Source organism: Petromyzon marinus, chromosome 59 (assembly GCF_048934315.1).
Source record: "Petromyzon marinus isolate PM22_M1 ecotype Great Lakes invasive population chromosome 59, UKy_Petmar_22M1.pri1.0, whole genome shotgun sequence".
Lineage (NCBI taxonomy): Eukaryota > Metazoa > Chordata > Hyperoartia > Petromyzontiformes > Petromyzontidae > Petromyzon > Petromyzon marinus.
Genome location: NC_133725.1, coordinates 7,695,766 through 7,719,257, shown reverse-complemented (window position 1 = coordinate 7,719,257; position 23,492 = coordinate 7,695,766). Strand labels below are relative to the sequence as shown.

Here is a 23,492-nt window from a genome sequence, read left to right as displayed (position 1 = left end):
AGGGGGTGGGTGGGGGGGGATCAAACATCGTCAAAAATCGCGTGACGTCATTTATGGACGTCCCCCTTTGCAATTCGAGGTACCGCTAATTACAACCACCGAAATCATCAGGCGGACAGCCACGGAGCCCGTGGGGGAAAGCCTCCCTCTCCTCTTTCGTTATTAAATAGACGGTGGTGGGATCGGTGTGATGTCGTCACCTGTGAGCCGATCAGGTGCGTAGGCCAGAGTGGGTGGGTGGGGGAGGGGTAATGAATGTATAATTATTGATAATATTAAAGCGCGAATTTGAGACTGGCCGAGTGCTTGGATGGACGACCACCACCACCACCCAGGCCGCGCGTGTCAGAGCTGTCGTGGACGACTGCAAGAACTGCAGCAAGAGACACTGGTGTACTGCCTTGCATCTATGCCCCCACCTTCAACCCGAACACTTGACCAGCGTGGTGAAGTATGGTCAAAAATCCAAGCCTCCCTCCTCCCCCTGCAACTCGCCACCCACACACCTCCATCCAGGAATGGAGCCAGCCACCGCCAGGAATCACTCAGCAGTGGATTGAACACGGCTGGGATTTATAGCACAGGGGGTGGTGCATACGTAACCCGGGGGAGAATCGTGTACATATTTCTGTAAGTGAGCAATGAGACACGGGGGGAGAGGAGGGGGGGGGGGTGTTGGGTGGATGGGGGGGATTATATAATAACTCATTGGATCATGGGCATGGTGCACACGAACACGAATCCGACGATGATGATCTATGTTTGCGGTGTGGAAGCGACGTCGCCCCCCCCGCCTTCCACGCTCCTCCTGGCTTACCCCCGGGCCCGACCCACGCAAGGCGATTGGTCCCCGAACGCGCACGAAGAGGCGGGTCCGGGTTACCCGGTCTCCCCTCCCTCTCAGCCACCACCACTACTACCACCACCACCACCACCAACCACCGCATTCCCTCTCTTCAGCAGCGAGTCCTCCACCAGCACCACCACCACCAGCAGCACCGCCACCATCCATCCCAAGCAACGATCTCTCTCTCTCTCCCCCCCCCCCATCCCCGGCGCGTCTCATCCGTCCGTCTAAACCGCTCGGCCACTCCTGCGGCCACGAATCAGGCGAGAGAGAGAGAGAGAGACTTAGAGAGAAAGAGAGAGAGAGAGAGGAAGGAGTTTGGTGAGAAGTCGCAACTTTTGGAAGAGAAAAGAAGGCATCGCTTCTTCCCACCCACCCATCCACCCAACCCAGCCCCAAGACGGCGTCTCGAGCGCAAAGTTGAACCGCCGGGCAAGGAATTTCTCGTGCGTCTTGCGGAGAAGGCGCAAGAGCGACCAGGGGGGGTTTGTGGGGGGGGCGAGAGAGGAGGAGGAGGAGGTTCCTCGTGTTGTTGCTACTCTCCCCAAGTGAAGCCGTTGTCTTAACACTGAGCAATGCGGGGCAGTGTGCCGATCTCAGGTGCCAGTAGGATTCCCCCTGCAGTTGGCTCGTTCTGACTCGCTCGCGGCAGCAGGCAGAGATGGCAGAGTTTAGCCGAGCTGAAGGAAAGTTGGATTCTTCAATAATCTGTTAATCTGCTCCCCACTCTCCCCCATCGGATATTTAAAACGGGCGAACATCGGAATATTTGCAATCGGCTCTTAACGGCATCATCATTCGCGGACTTTAATAATCGTCGCTAATTGTAATTTTTATTGTGATTGCGACCAGATATATATATTTAAATACGATACAAATTCGAGTGCACTCCGCTGGGTATTCGCGTGCCGCGGTGTAAGACGTTCGTGGCGAGACGTCCGACTTGACAAGGAGTTCGCGTATCGACGCAACTCCACCGACAACCGCATCAAGATCTGCAAACGGCAAGCACCACCACCACCCACCACCATGCACATCATCTCCCGTTCGAGTGTCAAGTATAAGAGAAGACGACGCTGTGATCCCGTCATGCGAGGCACCACGTTGACTACGACGACGACGATGATGCTGGCGTCTGCCCTGGGACTCCTCTTGACATCGGGGATTACGTCAGCCCAACAGGGATTAGGTGAGTGTGTGTGTGTGTGTACATGTGTCTGTCTGTGTCCGTTCGTGGGGGAGCGGTAGTGTAGCGCTTAGCGCTAAGCTGCGTTACGGACCCCGCGACCCGAGTTCGATTCCCGCTCGCGGCCAACACCAGTGACGATTATCTGAACCGGTCCTGGGTCTCACCTAGGTCGACTCGGCCTCAAATGAGTAGCCTGGTGCGGTGTGTCTACAAAGGCGACCGGGCGTGGTGCTGGCCACCCACCCCCTCGTGTGCCGTGCCGGCCGGCCTTCATAGGTGCTGCTCGCTATCAGCACTTGCCCCTACAGGCTGTTAAGGCTACACGGGGGGATCTTTGTCTTTGTCTCGTGTCGTACTCCACTCCACTAACACCGCCACCCGACCACAGCGAACGGATGAAGTGACGAGGGTGCCGTCGTCAGCCGAGGTGGCAGAAACCTCCGATTTGAGATCGTGATATGCAAGGCCGTAGCCATGGATTAAACATTTGTGGGGGGGGGACCAAATCTTCCAGGGCGTTTGGGGGTCCCCCCCCCCAGAAAAAAATCTAAATTTGAAAACTAATTTCTTGCCTAAACTAAAAAAAACTTCACTAACACATATGATGGACTTTTTATTTATTTTTTACAATATTGCCTAATAGTGTTATTGTATTACATTGCTCTGTTATTTTCTTTTTTATACCTTTTATTGTTTCATTGTATGTAATGGCAGAGATCAGGGATTGATAAAGTACAACCATAACCACAATCGTATGAACATACATCTATTTTATAGCAAAATATTGTGTGGAGGGGGGGGCACATTTTGAGCATATTTTAATATTGGGGGGGGGGGTAATGTGTCCCCCCCAATATGTATATGATAATGACGGCCTTGATGAGATGGCACGGGCTGTGTTTGTAGGCTGCTCGTCCCCAGCACTCCGAACGATGTTCTGACACTTCGGGTTGAGTTGTCTGTCAAGGCTACAGGGGGGGGGGGGGGGGGTCCCCCTGGCAGGGACCTGTCTACTACCCCCCCCCCCCACCTCCTCTCGACGTTCTCCAAGTTCCACTAACCCCGATTTGTTTGCGATTATTTGGTGGGCAGGTCACCAACGCGCAGTTGACCAGCGTGGGTAGTGCGTGGCAGTGCGTGGTAGTGCGTGGGTAGTGTGTTGTAGTGCGTGGTAGTGCATTGTAGTGTGTGGTAGTGCGTGCTAGTGCATTACAGTGTGTGGTAGTGCGTGGTAGTGCGTGGTAGTGTGTGGTAGTGCGTGGCCGTGCGTGGTAGTTCGTGGTAGTGCATTGCAGTGCGTGGTAGTGCATTGCAGTGCGTGGTAGTGCGTGGTAGTGCGTGGGTAGTGTGTGGTAGTGCGTGGTAGTGCATTGTAGTGTGTGGTAGTGCGTGGTAGTGCATTGTAGTGCGTGGTAGTGCATTGTAGTGCGTGGTAGTGCGTGGTAGTGCATTGCAGTGCGTGGTAGTGCGTGGTAGTGGGTGGCAGTGTGTGGTAGTGAATGGTAGTGCGTGGTAGTGCGTGGTAATGCGTGGTAGTGCATTGCAGTGCGTGGTAGTGCGTGGTAGTGTGTGGTAGTGCATGGTAGTGCATTGCAGTGCGTGGTAGTGCGTGGTAGTGTGTGGTAGTGCATGGTAGTGTGTGGTAGTGCATGGTAGTGCGTGGTAATGCGTGGTAGTGCGTGGTAGTGCGTGGTAGTGCATGGTAGTGTGTGGTAGTGCGTCGTAGTGCATGGTAGTGTGTGGTAGTGCGTCGTAGTGCATGGTAGTGCGTGGTAGTGCGTGGTAGTACGTGGTAGTGCGTGGTAGTGCGTGGTAGTGCATGGTAGTGCGTGGCAGTGCGTGGTAGTGCGTGGTATTGCGTGGCAGTGCGTGGCAGTGCGTGGTAGTGTGTGGTAGTGCGTGCTAGTGTGTGGTAGTGCGTGGTAGTGAATGGTAGTGCGTGGTAGTGAATGGTAGTGCGTGGTAATGCGTGGCAGTGCGTGGTAATGCGTGGTAGTGAATGGTAGTGCGTGGTAGTGAATGGTAGTGCGTGGTAGTGCATGGTAGTGTGTGGTAGTGCGTGGTAGTGTGTGGTAGTGCGTGGCAGTGCGTGGTAATGCATGGTAGTGCGTGGTAATGCGTGGTAGTGAATGGTAGTGCGTGGTAGTGAATGGTAGTGCGTGGTAGTGAATGGTAGTGCGTGGTAGTGAATGGCAGTGCGTGGTAGTGCGTGGTAGTGAATGGTAGTGCGTGGTAGTGAATGGTAGTGCGTGGTAATGCGTGGCAGTGCGTGGTAATGCGTGGTAGTGCATGGTAGTGAATGGTAGTGCGTGGCAGTGCGTGGTAGTGCGTGGTAGTGCATGGTAGTGAATGGTAGTGCGTGGTAGTGCGTGGTAGTGAATGGTAGTGAATGGTCGTGCGTGGTAGTTAATGGTAGTGCGTGGTAGTGCGTGGTAGTGAATGGTAGTGCGTGGTAGTGAATGGTAGTGCGTGGTAGTGCGTGGTAGTGCGTGGTAGTGCGTGGACAGCTTCTCAGTAGGCGCAACCCTGCAATTTCTCACGCCACCACTGCTGGCTGAAGCCCCTAAAACCCCAACCCACCCACCCCACCCCTACTAGAGGTAGTTCTAAAAATCCTCACTCTAGTGCGAGAGGATGTGTGCTTGGCCTACTCTTCCACTCTGGCCAAGCGTCCTCGTCACAGGCGGCGGGACTGTTCCCCACGCTTCACCACCCCGCCACGTGCGCCAACGTGTGGCGAACCCTTTGGGGCGCCGTCTCAGCTGCCGCTCCGTGAGATCGAACCGGCGACGTCTGTGGCAAGGGGTCGTTCAGACGGTGATGGCCTCCCCCATGCACCGTGGCCTGACACGGAGACGTTGACCCCCTTCACGGCGAGACGGGGATTAGGGGACGTGGATAGCGATGGGGATCAGGGTCGTGTATGGGAGTTTGGGAGTAGGGGCATTGCGAGTAATTGGGGGTTAGTGAATTGCAGTTGAATATGTAGGGGTCGTGACTGGGATAAGGATAGTATTATGGATAGGGGTAGTGTAAGTGGTGGGGGTAGTGTTAGTGATGGTGGTAGTGTTAGAGATGGGGGATAGTGTTAGAGTTGAGGGTAGTGTTAGGGATAGTGTAGGGATAGTGTTAGTGATGGGGGGTAGTGTTGGTGGTGGGGGTAGTGTTAGTGGTGGGGGTAGTGTTAGTGGTGGGGGTAGTGTTATGGATAGGGGTAGTGTAGGGATAGGGATAGTGTTAGTGATGGGGGTAGTGTTGGTGGTGGGGGTAGTGTTAGTGGTGGGGGTAGTGTTAGTGGTGGGGGTAGTATTATGGATAGGGGTAGTGTAAGTGGTGGGGGTAGTGTTAGTGGTGGGGGTAGTGTTAGTGATGGTGGTAGTGTTAGGGGTAGGGGTAGTGTTAGGGGTATGGGTAGTGTTCGTGGTGGGGGTAGTGTTAGAGTTGAGGGTAGTGTTAGGGATGGGGTAGTGTAGGGATTGGGGTAGTGTTAGGGACGGGGGTAGTGTTAGGGGTGGGGGTAGTGTTAGTGATGGTGGTAGTGTTAGAGATGGGGGATAGTGTTAGAGTTGAGGCTAGTGTTAGGGATAGGGGTAGTGTAGGGATAGGGGTAGTGTTAGTGATGGGGGTAGTGTTGGTGGTGGGGGTAGTGTTAGTGGTGGGGGTAGTATTATGGATAGGGGTAGTGTAAGTGGTGGGGGTAGTGTTAGTGGTGGGGGTAGTGTTAGTGATGGTGGTAGTGTTAGGGGTAGTGTTAGGGGTATGGGTAGTGTTAGGGGTAGTGTTAGGGGTAGGGGTAGTGTTCGTGGTGGGGGTAGTGTTAGAGTTGAGGGTAGTGTTAGGGATAGGGGTAGTGTAGGGATTGGGGTAGTGTTAGGGACGGGGGTAGTGTTAGGGTTGGGGGTAGTGTTAGTGATGGTGGTAGTGTTAAAGATGGGAGTAGTGTTAGAGTTTAGGGTAGTGTTAGAGTTGAGGGTAGTGTTAGAGATGGTGGTAGTGTTTGGGGCGGGGGTAGTGTTAGGGATAGGGGTAGTGTAGGGATTGGGGTAGTGTTAGAGTTGAGGGTAGTGTTATGGATAGGTGTAGTGTTAGAGATGGTGGTAGTGTTAGAGATAGGGGTAGTGTTAGGGATAGGGGTAGTGTTAGGGACGGGGCTAGTGTTAGGGATAGGGGTAGTGTTAGTGGTGGGGGTAGTGTTAGTGATGGTGGTAGTGTTAGAGATGGGGGTAGTGTTAGAGTTGAGGGTAGTGTTAGGGATAGGGGTAGTGTAGGGATTGGGGTAGTGTTAGGGACGGGGGTAGTGTAGGGACGGGGGTAGTGTTAGAGATGGTGGTAGTGTTAGAGATGGTGGTAGTGTTAGAGATGGTGGTAGTGTTAGAGATGGAGGTAGTGTTAGACATGGGGGTAGTGTTAGGGATAGGGGTAGTGTAGGGACGGGGATAGTGTTAGGGATAGGGGCTGGTGAGGGTTACGAGCAGTGTTCGGAATTCTTTATTTGAGTTAGTGGACATGGGTTGTGTAAGGCGGTTGGATAAGGGAGAGAGCTCGGGGCTTCGGATGTTATTCGGGGGCTTGGGGCTATTGTTAGGGCTGGAGTTATGTCTATCTATAGGGTTTAGTGGCTGCGGATATGATAGCGACTTGGGTTTGAGTTCACGCTCTGGGTAAGGCTGTGTAACTCTGGTTAGCGCTGCGGCTCTGTCTATCTATAGCAGTTGTCATTAAGCATTCTCTGCAGCCTTGCATCACCCTTGGTTCTCAAACGTTACGAAAACGCAATCATGTTCGTAAAAAGAAGATAGAGGGTTTTGATGAAACAAAGTAAGTTGTTACGTAACGGGCCCGTGCCTAATGTGCGTTTTCGATGCTTTACCTTATAACGTGAATCTTGCCACGTCTCGCCACCCCCAAGGAAAGGGCATCTGGCACCCCCAGGGGTTGCAGCGTGCACCCCTAGGTGAAGTAGAAGAAGCACCGCTCTTTGGGTTAGCGGCCACGGTGTAGGGCTGTGGGTATGATAGGGACTTGTTTTGGACTGCCGCTTCGAAGGGCAGGGTCTGGTGCTGTCGATCGGCTGGAGGCGACAATTGCACGTTCGTCGGGAGCAGAGCTCTTAGCGATGGCAAGAGTTGGGAGTTTGGTGTCACGCTCAGGCTGGAGAGAAGGATCGAGCGAGAGTTCGGATGACGCTAGGGTGAATGTTGGGGCTATCGTTATGGCTGGGTCAATGGCTAAGGGTTGGAACTGCGTGTACGGATATGGTTAAGGCTGTGGTTCGAACGGAGGTTCGAGCTATGAGTTTTTGTGCGGGTTAGATGTCTGAATATGGCTCTGCCTATATTTATGCGTGCTGGGGCTTTTTCCGCAAAGTTACGTAGCCAACCGTGCTAATCGCAGGTGCAGGGTGGGGGGGAAGACAGCGAACAAAACACACACAGCAAGCCCTGTAATTATGGTTTAGATGTGGCTAGCGGGGGAGAGTTAGCCCTATGGGTGCGATTGGGGCTGCAGTTAAGGTGGAGGGGTCAGGTATGCGGGGTTGGCCTAGGGCTATGGTGAAGATTACAGCCATGGCTAGGAGTGAGGTCAGGTCTGTGGGTATGGCTATTGTTTGGTATGTCGGTATGGCTATTGCCAGATCTGTGGGTATTACTATTGGCAGGTCTGTGGGTATAGCTATTGCCAGGCTTGTGGGTATTGCTATTGTTAGGCTTGTGGGTATGACTATTGCCAGGTCTGTGAGTATGGCTATAACAAGGACTGTGGGTATGGCTATTGCCAGGTCTGTGGGTAAGGCTATTGCAGGTCTGTGGGTATGGCTATTGCCAGGTCTGTGGGTATGGCTATTGCCAGGTCTGTGGGTATGTCTATTGCCAGGTCTGTGGGTATGGCTATTGCCAGGCCTGTGGGTATGGCTATTGCCAGGCCTGTGGGTATGGCTATTGCCAGGCCGGTGGGTATGGCTATTGCCATGCCTGTGAGTATGGCTATTGCCAGGTCTGTGGGTATGGCTATGACAAGGCCTGTGGGTATGGCTATTGCCAGGCCTGTGGGTATGGCTATGACAAGGCCTGTGGGTATGGCTATTGCCAGGCCTGTGGGTATGGCTATGACAAGGCCTGTGGTTATGGCTATTGCCAGGCCTGTGGGTATGGCTATGACAAGGCCTGTGGGTATGGCTATTGCAGGTCTGTGGGTATGGCTATTGCCAGGTCTGTGGGTATGGCTATTGCCAGGCCTGTGGGTATGGATATGACAAGGCCTGTGGGTATGGCTATTGCCAGGCCTGTGGGTATGGCTATGACAAGGCCTGTGGGTATGGCTATTGCCAGGCCTGTGGGTATGGCTATGACAAGGCCTGTGGGTATGGCTATTGCAGGTCTGTGGGTATGGCTATTGCCAGGTCTGTGGGTATGGCTATTGCCAGGCCTGTGGGTATGGCTATGACAAGGCCTGTGGGTATGGCTATTGCCAGGTCTGTGGGTATGGCTATTGCCAGGTCTGTCGGTATGGCTATTGCCAGGCCTGTGGGTATGGCTATTGCCAGGTCTGTGGGTATGGCTATTGCCAGGTCTGTGGGTAAGGCTATTGCCAGGTCTGTGGGTTTAGCTATTGCCAGGCCTGTGGGTATGGCTATGACAAGGCCTGTGGGTATGGCTATTGCAGGTCTGTGGGTATGGCTATTGCCAGGTCTGTGGGTATGGCTATTGTTAGGCTTTGTGGGTATGGCTATTGCCAGGTCTATGGGTATGGCTATTGCCAGGCCTGTGGGTATGGCTATTGCCAGGTCTGTGGGTATGGCTATTGCCAGGTCTGTGGGTATGGCTATTGCCAGGTCTGTGGGTATGGCTATTGCCAGGTCTGTGGGTATGGCTATTGGCAGGTCTATGTGTATGGCTATGACAAGGCCTGTGGGTATGGCTATGACAAGGCCTGTGGGTATGGCTATTGCTAGGTCTGTGGGTATGGCTATTGCCAGGTCTGTGGGTATGGCTATTGCCAGGGCAGTGGGTATAGCTGGGGCTATGGGCCATGTAAGGGCTCTGCGAACTCGTGGCCCCACCTGTGCCTCCAGCCCCTGTTGTAACCCCGCCCGAGTTTGTCCTCTGCACTAATAATAATAATGATGAAGTAAGAGCGGTGATTTGCCGCTGCGTGATCTACACCGCTGGGCGCATCCTCTCTGGCCCCGGGGTTGCAGTGCGAGTTCGAATCGGTGCCCACGACGAAGACACTTGGGGGCCGTCCATAAATGACGTCACGCACCTGGGGGGGGTGGTTGAGAAATGTGACGTCACATCAAAATGCGCAACTTTAAATAAATATAGACAACACGTTCTACTTAATTAAATAGACTTTTTAATAAATGTTTTATGCTCCAACATCAGAGTGCAGCGCCCCATTAAATACGCACTACAGTGACAATAGTTTAAAGCTATTTGAAGGATGTTTTTTTATGGGGGGGGGGGCAGAGATTTGTGACGTCATATTTGAGGGGGGGTCTGACTTTTTGTGACGCCGTGTGACGAGAGGGGGGGGGGGTCAAAATCGTCCAAAGTCGCGTGACGTCATTTAAGTGGGTGTGTGTGTCGGTACGTGTCAGTGTTGTCTGGGGTGCATTAAGTGCCACCTGAGTTCGATTCCCGCTCACGGCCAACACCAGTGGCGATTATCTGAACCGGTCCTGGGCCTCCCGTAGATCGACTCAGCCCTCAAATTAGTACCTGGTGTGCGGTGTGTCAACATCGCGTCTGGGGGGGGAGGGGCAGGGTGGTTGAGGGCTGGCTCCCACATCACCCGGCCGATTTGACGGTGGCGCAGTGCGCCAACCACCGTGACATCACCGTGACATCACCGTGACACCAACGTGACATCACCGTGACACCACCATGACACCACCGTGACATCACCGTGACACCACCGTGACATCACCGTGACACCACCTTGACATCACCGTGACATCTCCGTGACATCACCACGACACCACCGTGACACCACCGTGACACCACCGTGACATCACCGTGACATCACTGTGACATCACCGTGACATCACCGTGACATCACCGTGACATCACCGTGACATCACCGCGACACCACCGTGACACCACCGTGACATCACCGTGACATCACCGTGACACCACCGTGACACCACTGTGACATCACCATGACACCACCGTGACACCACCGTGACACCACCGTGACATCACCGTGACACCACCGTGACACCACCGTGACACCACCGCGACATCACCGTGACATCACCGTGACATCACCGTGACACCACCGTGACACCACCACGACACCACCGTGACACCACCGTGACATCACCGTGACATCACCACGACACCACCGTGACATCACCGTGACATCACCGTGACACCACCGTGACACCACCGTGACATCACCGTGACACCACCGTGACATCACCGTGACACCACCGTGACATCACCGTGACACCACCGTGACATCACCGTAACACCACCGTGACACCACCGTGACATCACCGTGACACCACTGTGACATCACCGTGACATCACCACGACACCATCGTGACACCACCGTGACATCACCGTGACACCACCGTGACACCACCGTGACACCACTGTGACATCACCGTGACATCACCACGACACCACCGTGACACCACCGTGACATCACCGTGACACCACCGTGACACCACCGTGACATCACCGTGACATCACCGTGACATCACCGTGAAATCACCACGACACCACCGTGACACCACCGTGACACCACCGTGACACCACTGTGACATCACCGTGACATCACCGTGACACCACCGTGACATCACCGTGACATCACCGTGACACCACTGTGACATCACCGTGACACCACCGGACTTGTGTAAAGAGATGCGGTGGCCATTCTGTCATGATTCGAGCGAAAGCTCCAGGAACACACCACTCTGGAATGTTACGTAATTGAATTTGTGCGTCTGCGAAAACAGCTACTCGAGTAGTTTATTCTAAGTGTTTAAAAATAAAACACAAAAACAAGTGTAACATCAACTCCGGGGATGATGGTGCCAACAGTGGCGAGGCAAGCGACTTCGAATCAAAACTCCCGGCGCGGCAAAGTTGAAACATTGGGAGGTTGGGGGTTAGCAGTAGCAGGGGTTAGCAGTAGCAGGGGTTAGCAGTAACAGGGGTTAGCTGTAGCAGGGGTTAGTAGTAGCAGGGGTTAGCAGTAGCAGGGGTTAGCAGTAACAGGGGTTAGCTGCAGCAGGGGTTAGCAGTAGCAGGGGTTTGCAGTAACAGGGGTTAGCTGTAACAGGGGTTAGCAGTAGCAGGGGTTAGCTGTAGCAAGGGTTAGCTGTAGCAGGGGTTAGCAGTAGCAGGGGTTAGCAGTAACAGGGGTTAGCTGTAAGAGGGGTTAGCAGTAGCAGGGGTTAGCAGTAACAGGGGTTAGCTGTAACAGGGGTTAGCAGTAGCAGGGGTTAGCAGTAGCAGGGGTTAGCAGTAGTAGGGGTTAGCAGTAACAGGGGTTAGCTGTAACAGGGGTTAGCTGTAAGAGGGGTTAGCAGTAGCAGGGGTTAGCAGTAACAGGGGTTAGCTGTAACAGGGGTTAGCAGTAGCAGGGGTTAGCAGTAGCAGGGGTTAGCAGTAGTAGGGGTTAGCAGTAACAGGGGTTAGCAGTAGCAGGGGTTAGCTGTAGCAGGGGTTAGCTGTAGCAGGGGTTAGCAGTAACAGGGGTTAGCAGTAGCAGGGGTTAGCTGTAGCAGGGGTTAGCTGTAGCAGGGGTTAGCAGTAACAGGGGTTAGCTGTAACAGGGGTTAGCAGTAGCAGGGGTTAGCTGTAGCAGGGGTTAGCAGTAACAGGAGTTAGCAGTAACAGGGGTTAGCTGTAGCAGGGGTTAGCTGTAGCAGGAGTTAGCAGTAACAGGGGTTAGCTGTAGCAGGGGTTAGCAGTAACAGGGGTTAGCTGTCGTAGTGGTTAGCAGTAACAGGGGTTAGCTGTAGCAGCGGTTAGCAGTAGCAGGGGTTAGCTGTAAAGGGAGTCAAAACTAGCAGGGGTTAGCAGCAGCAGGCAGTTAGCAGTAGCAGCAGCAGGGGTTAGCAGAAGCAGATGTCTAGGAGATGTTAACTACCTCGCCTGGTATACAGGGGGTCGTGGGTTCGATCCTGACCCTAACACCCACGGTGGCTAGGATATGTTAACGACCTCGCCTGGTATACAGGGGATCGTGGGTTCGATCCAGACCCTGACGCCACGGTGGCTAGGAGATGTTAACGACCTTGCCTTGTATACAGGAGGTCGTGGGTTCGACCCCGATCTTCACGCCTGCTGCTGCTGTATATTTGGAGTTCTCCCGGTGGTCGCGTGGATGTTTCTCTTCGTAGCCTCCGGCTTTTCCCTCCACATTTAGAATCAACATCACGCGTTTATCGTATTTGGCCACTGTTCTACATTTTCACGCGGTGGTGATGATGACAAGCCACTTCCTTTAGCTATCAATTGTGGCCAGGTGGCTTCTGAAAAAGAGCTAGACAGCTCAGTGGGGCCTTACCTGGTAACATTCAACTCGTTAATAGGGTTCGTCAAACGAGGAATGCCTGTGTGTTTGTGCCAAATCGGGAAGAAAAATGACCGATTTAGAGAGTCTTTCCACCCCCCCACTCCCCCCCCCCTTATCGCCTTTACGTTTCAACCGATTGTGTACATCTTGACACTCCCCGTATTTAGATGGCAACCTCACAATGCGAGGCCCGGTGAGCTCTGTAGCTTACTCAGCTCACGGCTAAATCCGGTGACGATGTTCACGAGGAGGATGATGATGATGATGCTGTGAGACTTACAGGTTGAACAACTCATTTCTGTCGAACTGTATTCGTGGTTCTTTCGGTAAAGTCATGCAGATACCTTTTTTAAAAAATAATAATTATTTATTATTAATAATTCTTGATTTATTTTGACTTGTAAAAATGTTCTTTTATTTTCTATCTACGTGACTTCACCGAAAGAACCAAGAATATGAATTCCTGCAGTCACGAAAGTTTTAAGTTCTCTAGAACTGCTGTTTGTGTTGTTTTGGTGAGTTGCCTGTCCCCCACCCACGCCTCGCCTCCGATTGTCCACGTGACGGTGCGAGAGAAGTTCTACAAAGACACTTGCTGAGAGCGATGCTCATGGCGGTGACGACGACTACGATGATGATGATGGGGATGATGTTGAGGATGTTTAAGGATGCTGGAAGCGATTATTTTTTGTTGTTGTTTCAGACTGTCTTGGCAAAACTTGTTGGTAAATGTGGGTCCGGCAGCAAAGGGGGAGAGGGTGTCTCTGCGACATTTATTTTTGGTCAACCACACCCCGATGTAGATATAGGCCTGCTGCTTGCACACTCATTTTACTCAAGGAAAACGTGAGCGTGCGTGAGTGTGCTGTGTGCGACAGTGTCTGTGTGAGTGTGTGTCTGTGTGTGTGTGTGTGACAGTGTCTGTGTGTCTCTGTGTGTGTGTGACAGTGTCTGTGTGAGTGTCTGTGTGTGTGACAGTGTCTGGGTGAGTGTCTGTGTGTCTCTGTGTGTGTGACAGTGTCTGTGTGAGTGTCTGTGTGTGTGTGACAGTGTCTGTGTGAGTGTCTGTGTGTCTCTGTGTGTGTGTGACAGTGTCTGTGTGAGTGTCTGTGTGTGTGACAGTGTCTGTGTAAGTGTCTGTGTGTCTCTGTGTGTGTGACAGTGTCTGTGTGAGTGTCTGTGTGTGACAGTGTCTGTGTGAGTGTCTGTGTGTGACAATGTCTATGTGAGTGTCTGTGTGAGTGTCTGTGTGTGACAGTGTCTGTGTGAGTGTCTGTGTGTGTGCGACAGTTTCTGTGTGTCTCTGTGTGTGTGTGACAGTGTCTGTGTGTCTCTGTGTGTGTGTGACAGTGTCTGTGTGTCTCTGTGTGTGTGTGACAGTGTCTGTGTGAGTGTCTGTGTGTGTGTGACAGTGTCTGTGTGAGTGTCTGTGTGAGAGTGACTGTGGGTGAGTGTTTGGGGAGCGGTAGTGTAGCGGTTAGCGCTATGCTGCGCTACGAACCTGGCGTCCCGAGTTCGATTCCCGCTCACGGCCAACACCAGTGACGATTATCTGGACCGGTCCTCCCCTAGGTCGACTCAGCCTCAAATGAGTACCTGGTGCGGTGCGTAAAAATATCGCCTTAAGGGAGACAAAGGCGGCCGGGCGTGGTGCTGGCCACCCACCCCCTCGTGTGCTGTGCCGGCCTTCATAGGTGCTCGCTGTTAAGGCTACACAGGGGTTCTTTGTGTGTGTTTCTGGGTCAGTGAGTGAGTGAGTCTGTGTGTGTGTTTCTGGGTGTGTGTGTGTGTGTTTCTGCGTGTGTGTGTGTTTCTGGGTGAGTGTATGTGTGTGTGTTTCTGGGTGAGTGAGTGTGTGTGTGTTTCTGGGTGAGTGTGTGTTTCTGGGTGAGTGTATGTGTGTGTGTTTCTGGGTGAGTGTGTGTGTTTCTGGGTGAGTGTATGTGTTTGTGTTTCTGGGTGAGTGTGTGTGTTTCTGGGTGAGTGAGTGAGTGTGTGTTTCTAGGTGAGTATGTGTCTATGTGTATGTATGTGTGCGTGTGTTTCTGGGTGTGTGTGTGTGTTATGCATGTGTGTTTTTGGGTGTGTGTGTGTGTTTGTGGGTGAGTTTATATGTGTGTGTTTCTGGGAGAGTGTGTGTGTGTGTTTCTTGGTGAGTGAGTGTGTATGTGTTTCTGGGTGAGTGTGTGTGTTTCTGGGTGAGTGTATGTGTGTGTGTGTTTCTGGGTGAGTGAGTGTGTGTGTTTCTGGGTGAGTGTATGTGTGTGTGTGTTTCTGGGTGAGTGTATGTGTGTGTGTGTTTCTGGGTGAGTGTATGTGTGTGTGGGTTTCTGGGTGAGTGTATGTGTGTGTGTTTCTGGGTGAGTGTGTGTGTGTTTTTGGGTGAGTGAGTGTGTGCGTGTTTCTGGGTGAGTGTGTGTGTGTGAATCTGGGTGAGTGAGCGGGTGTGTGTGTGTTTCTGGGTGAGTGAGTGTTTGTGTTTCTGGGTGAATGTATGTGTGTGTGTGTTTCTGGGTTTGTGTGTGTTTTTCTGTGTTTGTGTGTGTGTTTCTGGGTGAGTGAGTGTGTGTGCGTTTCTGTGTGAGTGTATGTGTGTGTGTTTCTGGGTGTGTGTATGTGTGTTTCTGAGTGAGTGAGTGTGTGTTTCTGGGTGAGTGAGTGTGTGTGCGTTTCTGTGTGAGTGTATGTGTGTGTGTTTCTGGGTGTGTGTATGTGTGTTTCTGAGTGAGTGAGTGTGTGTTTCTGGGTGAGTGAGTGTGTGTGCGTTTCTGTGTGAGTGTATGTGTGTGTGTTTCTGGGTGTGTGTATGTGTGTTTCTGGGTGAGTGTGCGTGTGTGTCTGGGTGAGTGTGTGTGTGTGTTTCTGGGTGAGTGAGTGTGTGTATGTGTTTCTGGGTGAGTGTGTGTGTGTGTTTCTGGTGAGTGTGTGTGTTTCTGGGTGAGTGAGTGTCTGTGTTTCTGGGTGAGTGAGTGTGTGTGTGTTTCTGGGTGAGTGTGTGTGTGAGTTAGTGTTTCTGGGTGAGTGTGTGTGTGTGTGAGTTAGTGTTTCTGGGTGAGTGTGTGTGTGTGTGACTTAGTGTTTCTAGGTGAGTGAGTGTGTGTGGGTCAGTGTGAGTGTGTGTGGGTGAGTGTGTGTGTGGTACAGATATAATGGGAGGCTGATCGATGCCCGGGTGCGGTCAAGGGATGGCTCCCTATTGCTCAACCACATTATGTATGCCGATGATTTGGTAATAGCTGCTCATTCAGAGGAGGAGTTGGAGACGCTGCTGCTGAGACTGGAGCGTGCCACTAAGAGATGGGGCCTTACCATCAGCCCCACCAAAACTAAGCACCTGCTTGGGTATTTTGTACCATCGGACACTCCACCCCCACAACTCCCAATCGGTGATGGGGCAGTTGGGAAGAGAGTGGAGAGTTTCCCATACCTGGGCAGTGTGCTTATGACCGGCTCCAGTTTAACAGCAGAGGTCTCACTCCGAATCAGTCGAGCGGCAATATATTTTCATCGGTTGCGTAACGCTGTGTGGAAGCTACCTGGTCTGTCGCTCCGCACTAAGCTTCAGGTCTTCTCAGCCGCGGTCATTCCCTCCCTTCTCTACACTTGCGAAACGTGGACCCCCTTAATGGAACATCTTCGCCGGTTAAAAACATTTAGGCTAGCCTGCCTACGATCCATCCTGGGTTTAACCAGGCTGGATTGTGTGAGGAGCTCACAAATCCTTGAAAGATCTGGGCACGGTCCCATCGGTGCGCTCCTCCGGCAGGCTAGGCTGCGTTGGCTGGGTCATGTAGCCCGCATGCCCAGCCACCGCATGCCGAAACAGCTTTTGTTCGGCCGAATCGAGGGAGCTAAACGGGCGCGGCACGGGCTAGAGAAGAGATGGAGTGATGTGGTACAGGAGGACGTGGAGGTGAGTGGACTTGCCGATGACTGGTACCAGCGGTGTCAAGATCGGCCTCTGTGGAGGAGGCTCGTGAAGGACGCTACTGGGCAGTTGGAGGCAGTCGCCCTCCAACAACAACGGAGGGCGGAGGAGCGACGCTCACAACAACGAGCGGAGCGCCGGGTGGCTAAAGCACAGCAGGTTGGCACAGTAGGGGGCACAGGTGGTGCATCAGCCAGTCATCTCAGTCAGTCGACCCGTGGCACCTGGGTCTGCCCCGTGACCTCCTTCCAGCGGGCGTTCGACACTTCACGTGGCCTCAAGGTGCACATGGCCTGGCACAAGCGTCGTGGTGACGTCACCGCCACTTAGTGGCCAATGGCGGTTGTTGTGTTTCTGCTCGTGCGAACGTGAGTGAGTGAGCGTGTGTGAGTGTATCTGGGCGAGTGAGTGTGTCTGAGTGACTGTATATATTTGGAGCAGTGTGCGCTAGAATCCCAGCAACCTGGGTTTGATTCCCTGCCCTGGTTAACAGTTCGCCCATGCGATCTCTACTTACCCAGGATATCCCTTAGGTCAACACGGCCATAAATGAATACTTGTTAACAAGGCCGTAGCCATGAAGCCAACATTGGGGGGGACCAAATCTTCCAGGGGGTCTGGGGGTCCCCCCCCCCCAGAAAAAATTCAAAATTTGAAAACGAATTTCCTGCCATTTCCTGCATAAAATATTAAAAAATTCACTAACACATAGGATGAACTTTTGATTTATGTTTTACAATAATGTCTAATAGTGTATTGTATCACATTGTTTTACCTTTTCTTGTTTCATTGTATGTAATGGCAGAGATTAGGGATTTATAAAGTACAACCATAACCACAATCATCTAAACAGAAATCTATTTTATAGCAACATATTGGGGGGGGGGGGACATTTTGAGCATATTCGAATATTGGGAGGGGCATGTCCCCCCCCCCCCAATATATATTATAATAATTACGGCCTTCATAATAAAGGTTTTTGGAAAGATCGCGTTATTTATAAATGTGTCGTAACCCTCCACCACCCGACACGGCCAATCAGCAAAAAAAGTGTCACGTTGACAAAAGACAAATCATTCACTACTTTAGCCCACCGGTGTGTTGAAGAGTGAATCCACAACATTTACAGTTTGCTTGTTCACGTGTGTAAGCGTCAGCGGTGGGAAGATTCCATTGGCTTGGCATGTTGCCGACTGAACCGCTCCGTCGTGCCTTAATAGGTGCTCGCTAACAGCAGTTACCCCCAATAGCCAGGGTCGATCCACTGCTGGATAGCTAACGACCTCGCCTGGTATACAGGAGGTCGTGAGTTTGATCCCGACCCTGACGCCTGCCTGCTGTATATTTGGAGTTCGAGGTGTCCCTCTAATCATCATCACGGTGACGAGGAGATGTTAACGACCTCGCCTGGTGTACAGGTGGCGTGGATTCCATCCCGACCCTGACGCATGCCGCTGCATATTTGGAGTGTAAAGTGTCTCTCTCTCTCTCTCCGCCCGTGGTCGCGTGGATTTTTTTCTCCGGATAGCCTCCGATTTTTCCCCCTCCCCATTTAGAATCAACGTCACACGTTCAGAGCGATTGTCCCGCTGCTGTAAATTCCCACGAGGGTGATGATGACAATAAGCCACCACTTCATTGAGCTATCGCTAGTGATGGCCAGGGTTTATTCTGAAAAGGAACGATTGCACGGTTGCCCAAGTGGGCCTCAAGCTCGTAAAATAAAACAAATGAAAAGAGTTCAGTTGAGCTCGCGAGGGAAGCGACGTCATGGACCCACGTGGCGTCACCCTGCCGAATTTGGCGACAACAATGTAACGCCTCCGAAATCACTCAATGAGGTTATCGCACAGCAGCAGCAATCACCCCCCCCCCCTCGTGCCCCCTAACCACTACTGATGGAAACGGGACAGGACTCTCGCGAAATGAAGTCACGAGACTAGGCGAGGCTTTTACCCGTTCGTGGTAATAATGACGGCTACTGTTTAACACGTAGCGTTGCTTTCGCGACCACTGTTATCCGTATTAGTGGGTGGTTTTTTTTCGTGGATTGATCGCGTAAATATATAAATGTCGTGTCGTTAAAGCGGCCACCACCCGACACAAACCTTAATTAGTAGTAAGGGTTGTCACGTAAACAAAACGTGGCCAATGCGTCACTAGCACAGCACTAGTGTGTACTGTAATAGTGTAGTGTATAGTGTAGTATATAGTAGTGTAGTGTATAGTGTAGTGTATAGTGTAGTATATAGTGTAGTGTATAGTGTAGTGTATAGTGTAGTGTATAGTGTAGTATATAGTGTAGTGTATAGTGTAGTGTATAGTGTAGTATATAGTGTAGTATATAGTGTAGTGTATAGTGTAGTATATAGTGTAGTGTATAGTGTAGTATATAGTGTAGTGTATAGTGTAGTGTATAGTGTAGTATATAGTGTAGTATATAGTGTAGTGTATAGTGTAGTATATAGTGTAGTGTATAGTGTAGTATATAGTGTAGTGTATAGTGTAGTACATAGTGTAGTGTATAGTGTAGTATATAGTGTAGTGTATAGTGTAGTATATATTGTAGTATATAGTGTAGTATATAGTGTAGTGTATAGTGTAGTGTATAGTGTAGTGTATTGTATAGTATATAGTGTAGTGTATAGTGTAGTATATAGTGTAGTGTATAGTGTAGTACATAGTGTAGTGTATAGTGTAGTGTATAGTGCAGTATATAGTGTAGTGTATAATGTACTAGTACAGCACACCGGTGTGTTGGAGAGCAACTCCACAACATTTACAATCTCCAACCCACCGGTGTTTGCTGTGCTAGTGACGAATTGGCCACGTTCTGTTTACGTGACAACCCTTACAATTTGGCTGTGTCGGGTGGTGGCGGGTTTTAACGACACAACATTTATATCATTTATATATTTACGCGATCCAACACCACCTCCCCCCTCTCCCCTGCCATATGGACGACTGGCACTGACAACTAAATCCCCCGTTGCCTACAACCTCGTGACTCGCGCGGAGCCGCTCCCACGCGTCGCTTCGCAGGGCCCCCACGCCGAGAATTTCACGTGTCTGCCGATTTCCCCGGGACCACCGGCGGAGGCTCAGGGGGCCGGCACAGATTTCGGGATGTCTCGCGTGGGAGGTTGCGGAGGGTTTGATGGTGGTGGTGGGGGGGGGAAGGCCGTGCCGCTGATTAATAACCCACAGCTGAAACGCCGCGCCGCACCGCACCGACAGATCACTCGGCCCCTCTGTGTATTACACGCGGTCTTTTGGCACCACCACCCCCCCCCCCACACACACACACACACGGCCGCACCCCTCCCCCCCGCACCTCGCCCCCCCCACCTCACCCCCCCACCTCGCCCCCCCCTCCACCTCGAACCCCTACCCCACCCATCCATCAAAATCTGCGACTCCCTTTTTTGCTGAGAGATTTCGGATCGGTTTGCGCCCTCGACTGTTTTTATGATTCATCATCGCGTAGGGGAATCGCAAACTTACGGACGTACGAACTTACGGACGCGCGAACTTACAGACGCACGAACTTACAGACACGCGAACTTACGGACTCACGTACTGACGGACGAACGAACTTACGGACGAACGAACTTGCGGATGCGCGAACTTACGGACGCGCGAACTTACGGACGGACGAACTTATGGACGCGCGAACTTACGGACGGACGAACTTACGGACGGACGAACTTATGGACGAACGAACTTACGGACGCGCGAACTTACGGACGAACGAACTTACGGACGGACGAACTTACGGATGCACGAATTTACGGACGCGGGAACTTACGGACTCACATACTGACGGACGCACGAACTTACGGACGGACGAACTTACGGACGTACGAACTTACGGACGCGGGAACTTACGGACGCACGAACTTACGGACGCGCGAACTTACGGACTCACGTACTGACGGACGCACGAACTTACGGACTCACGTACTGACGGACGCACGATCTTACAGATGCGCGAACTTACAGACGAACGAATTTACGGACGAACCTACGGACAAACGAACTTACGGACGGACGAACTTACGGACAAACGAACTTACGGACGGACGAACTTACGGACGCGCGTGCTTATGTCACAGCTTACATGAAATATTTGTATATACAATTGTGTTAAGATGTTAAACACCAAACGTAAACCTTTTGCATGAAATCATGTCCTGCATTAACCACACACGCTACTTACAGTGAACATGCAAACAAAAATCACGCTCTGGTAGTGTATGACGATGCATTGTCTTTGAAACTGATTGGTCCACACCAGAGACAACTTTCTTTCGAGCCTCTTCTCAACCAGTGCTAGACCAGAGGACAACGCCAAAAGGCGAACGGCGCAAAGACAATGCCACTATCAGGAACATTGAGAGCTCGGGTTGAGCAGCTCCATCATGGGACCTCCCTTGCCAGCATCAGAAATGTAAGAAGAGGTATTCGTGCCCTCTCCGGCAATAAAACAGCCGGTGAGTGTCAAGATGTCGAAACGCCAAAAGGGGAAACATTTCGCAAGGAATCATGCGCTGCGTTGACCACGCACGGTGCTTGCGGTGAGCATGCAAACTGGCTGGGGAGGTTCCGTGATGAGTGTCCGCTGCTGGGATTTCTTTGACCGTACTTCGCCACGCTGGTCGCCGCTGATCCGCCGCTGGTCGCTCAAGGCGAGACCCCGGGGGCCGATTGCGGATTTTGCCGCCGCTGTTGGCCGCCGCCGGCAAATCGAACGTGGGTGGCCGCGCCCCTAGAGCAGCGCGCTGACCGCGGCGCCACCGCTCCACCCCAAACCCCTGGAGGCCTGCGTCACGTTACCCATTTACGGGACGGTCTGGCTGAGTTTGCGTGCAAGGGGGGCTGCTAAGTGCGGCGGCGAGGGGCAATGCAAGCCTCTGTCTAACATCCCGACCACCTGCCCCGTTCATGAAAAGTGCCTTGATTTGGTCCGTGTACCAACAACCGACGCCTCGTGTAGCCTCGTGTGACCTCGTGTGACCTCGTGTAGCTTCGTGTGACCTTTTGTAGCCTCGTGTAGACTCATGTAGCCTCGTGTAGCCTCGTGTGACCTTGCATAGCCTCGTGTGACCTTTTGCAGTCACGTGTTACCTCGTGTAGCCTCGTGTCACCTCGTGTCGCCTCGTGTCACCTTGCATAGCCTTGTGTGACCTTGCGTAGTAGCCTCGTGTGACCTTGCATAGTAGCATCGTGTGACCTTGCGTAGTAGCCTCGTGTGACCTTGCGTTGTAGCCTCGTGTGACCTTGCGTAGTAGCCTCGTGTGACCTTGCGTAGTAGCCTCGTGTGACCTTGCGTAATAGCCTCGTGTGACCTTGCATAGCAGCCTCGTGTGACATTGCATACTAGCCTCGGGTGACCTTGCATAGTAGCATCGTGTGACCTTGTTGTAGTAGCCTCGTGTGACCTTGCATAGCCTCGTGTGGCCTTGCATAGTAGCATCGTGTGACCTTGCTGTAGTAGCCTCGTGTGACCTTGCGTTGTAGCCTCGTGTGGCCTTGTGCAGCCTCGTGCAGGTATTAGAACGCTGGCTACGGTGGGCAACCTGTGCAGGGGCGTGAGGCGGGGGGGGGGTTGGTGACCTGGTAGGGGCACGGCCCCTGTGCGAGCGTCTTCTCGTCCCACCGCTGTCGCTCAACACTCGGGGCAGAGGGATGCTAGTGGTAGTGGCGGCGCAGTTCGAATCCCGTTCACGGCTAACGTCAGCGGCGAACCCGCGTTACCCTCCACCAAAGCCGGCATTTACCAGCGTGGTGAAGTATGGTCAAACCTCCCCCCCACCCCCTCCCCCGCCCTCAATGAGCAACACTGCGTAGGGTGGAGAGGTCCTTCTTCCAGCAGTGGATTCATATAGGGCTGAACAATATTTCCCTGTCATTCATATATCGTAAACGGCTTATTGTGCGCACGAAGTCATGGACGCGAGCCACAGTGGCGTGGCTGTGGCCGTAGCCACCCACGGCTACGGCCCGCCACAGTGAACCCACAGAGAGACACGGAGAGAATGCAGAGAGCCGCGTGGAGATACATTGAGGACAAGGCAACAACGGGGCGATTGTGGTCGGGCAACCCCCGGTTACGGACCGCCACAGTGAACCCACTGTGGTAGTCTGGGCTCCTTCACCGCAGGAGGAGGACCAGCGGCCACCACCCGAACTCTCTCTCTGCCTGCTGAAGCTCTCTCGTCGTGGCCAATAGCAGCAGCAGTGGCAGCAGTAGCAGGATCTACAACATTGGGGCACGTTCCCAAAATGGGGCACATTGCCAATTGGGACACATTCCCGATTGATCTCCACTGCCCCCCCCCCCTCTCCCCCCCCCCCAACCCTGAGACTTTCCCCTGTTGAACAGAGGAATGACATCTGAAAGTTAAAGACGCGGGGCACAGCGGTGCGACTGTGGCCATGCAAACCACAGCTACGGACCGCACGGTGAGCCCACTGTGGGTAGTCTGGACCCCGTCATCGGTAAAGGAGGACGACCAGCGAACACGACACGAACTCTCTCTGCTGAAGTCCTCTCTGGTCGTGGCCAGGAGCAGGAGCAGCAGCAGCAGCAGTAGCCGGACTTCCACATTGGGCATAGAGCTCCTGCACGCATTGCTGCCCTGTCGAGGAAGAATATTCGAGGATAACCGCAGTGAAGTCGATGGGGCAGGTGGCGTGCGCGGCGGGGTAAAGTGTGGGTGTGCGCCCCGCCCCCTTGCAGTGTGGAGGAGTAGGCCAAGTCTTGCCCGAGAGTGTGCCCTAGCTGGAGGGCCCTTTGGCCAGCAGTGGCGTGCGCTAGCCGGCAATGTCAGGGCCGTAAAAAAAAAAAAACACGAGAGAAAAAAAAATAAGAGAGATAAATCATTATAAATTCACCAAAAAAAAAAAATAGCGTCACCGTGACTTTCCCAGGAATGGCCGCGTTGGACCGGAGACTCCTCCGGGAGGGACCAACGTAGAGATGTTTGGCCGCT

General features: G+C 52.7%; 1 protein-coding gene across 5 annotated transcripts in view; it reads left to right on the top strand.

Moving 5' to 3' along the window:
- The first annotated feature begins 895 nt into the window (after positions 1 to 895).
- LOC116955358 (uncharacterized) overlaps positions 896 to 23,492 on the top strand; it is a 378,574-nt gene continuing 355,977 nt past the window's right edge. For 3 of the 5 annotated variants that reach the window (XM_076053062.1, XM_076053060.1, XM_076053059.1), the window contains exon 1: positions 896 to 2,036. In XM_076053062.1, the coding sequence (XP_075909177.1) occupies positions 1,877 to 2,036 (160 nt within the window). In that variant the 5' untranslated portion in view covers positions 896 to 1,876. The remainder of the gene's footprint in view (positions 2,037 to 23,492) is intronic. The other 2 variants (XM_076053063.1, XM_076053061.1) reach the window with 1 other exon arrangement.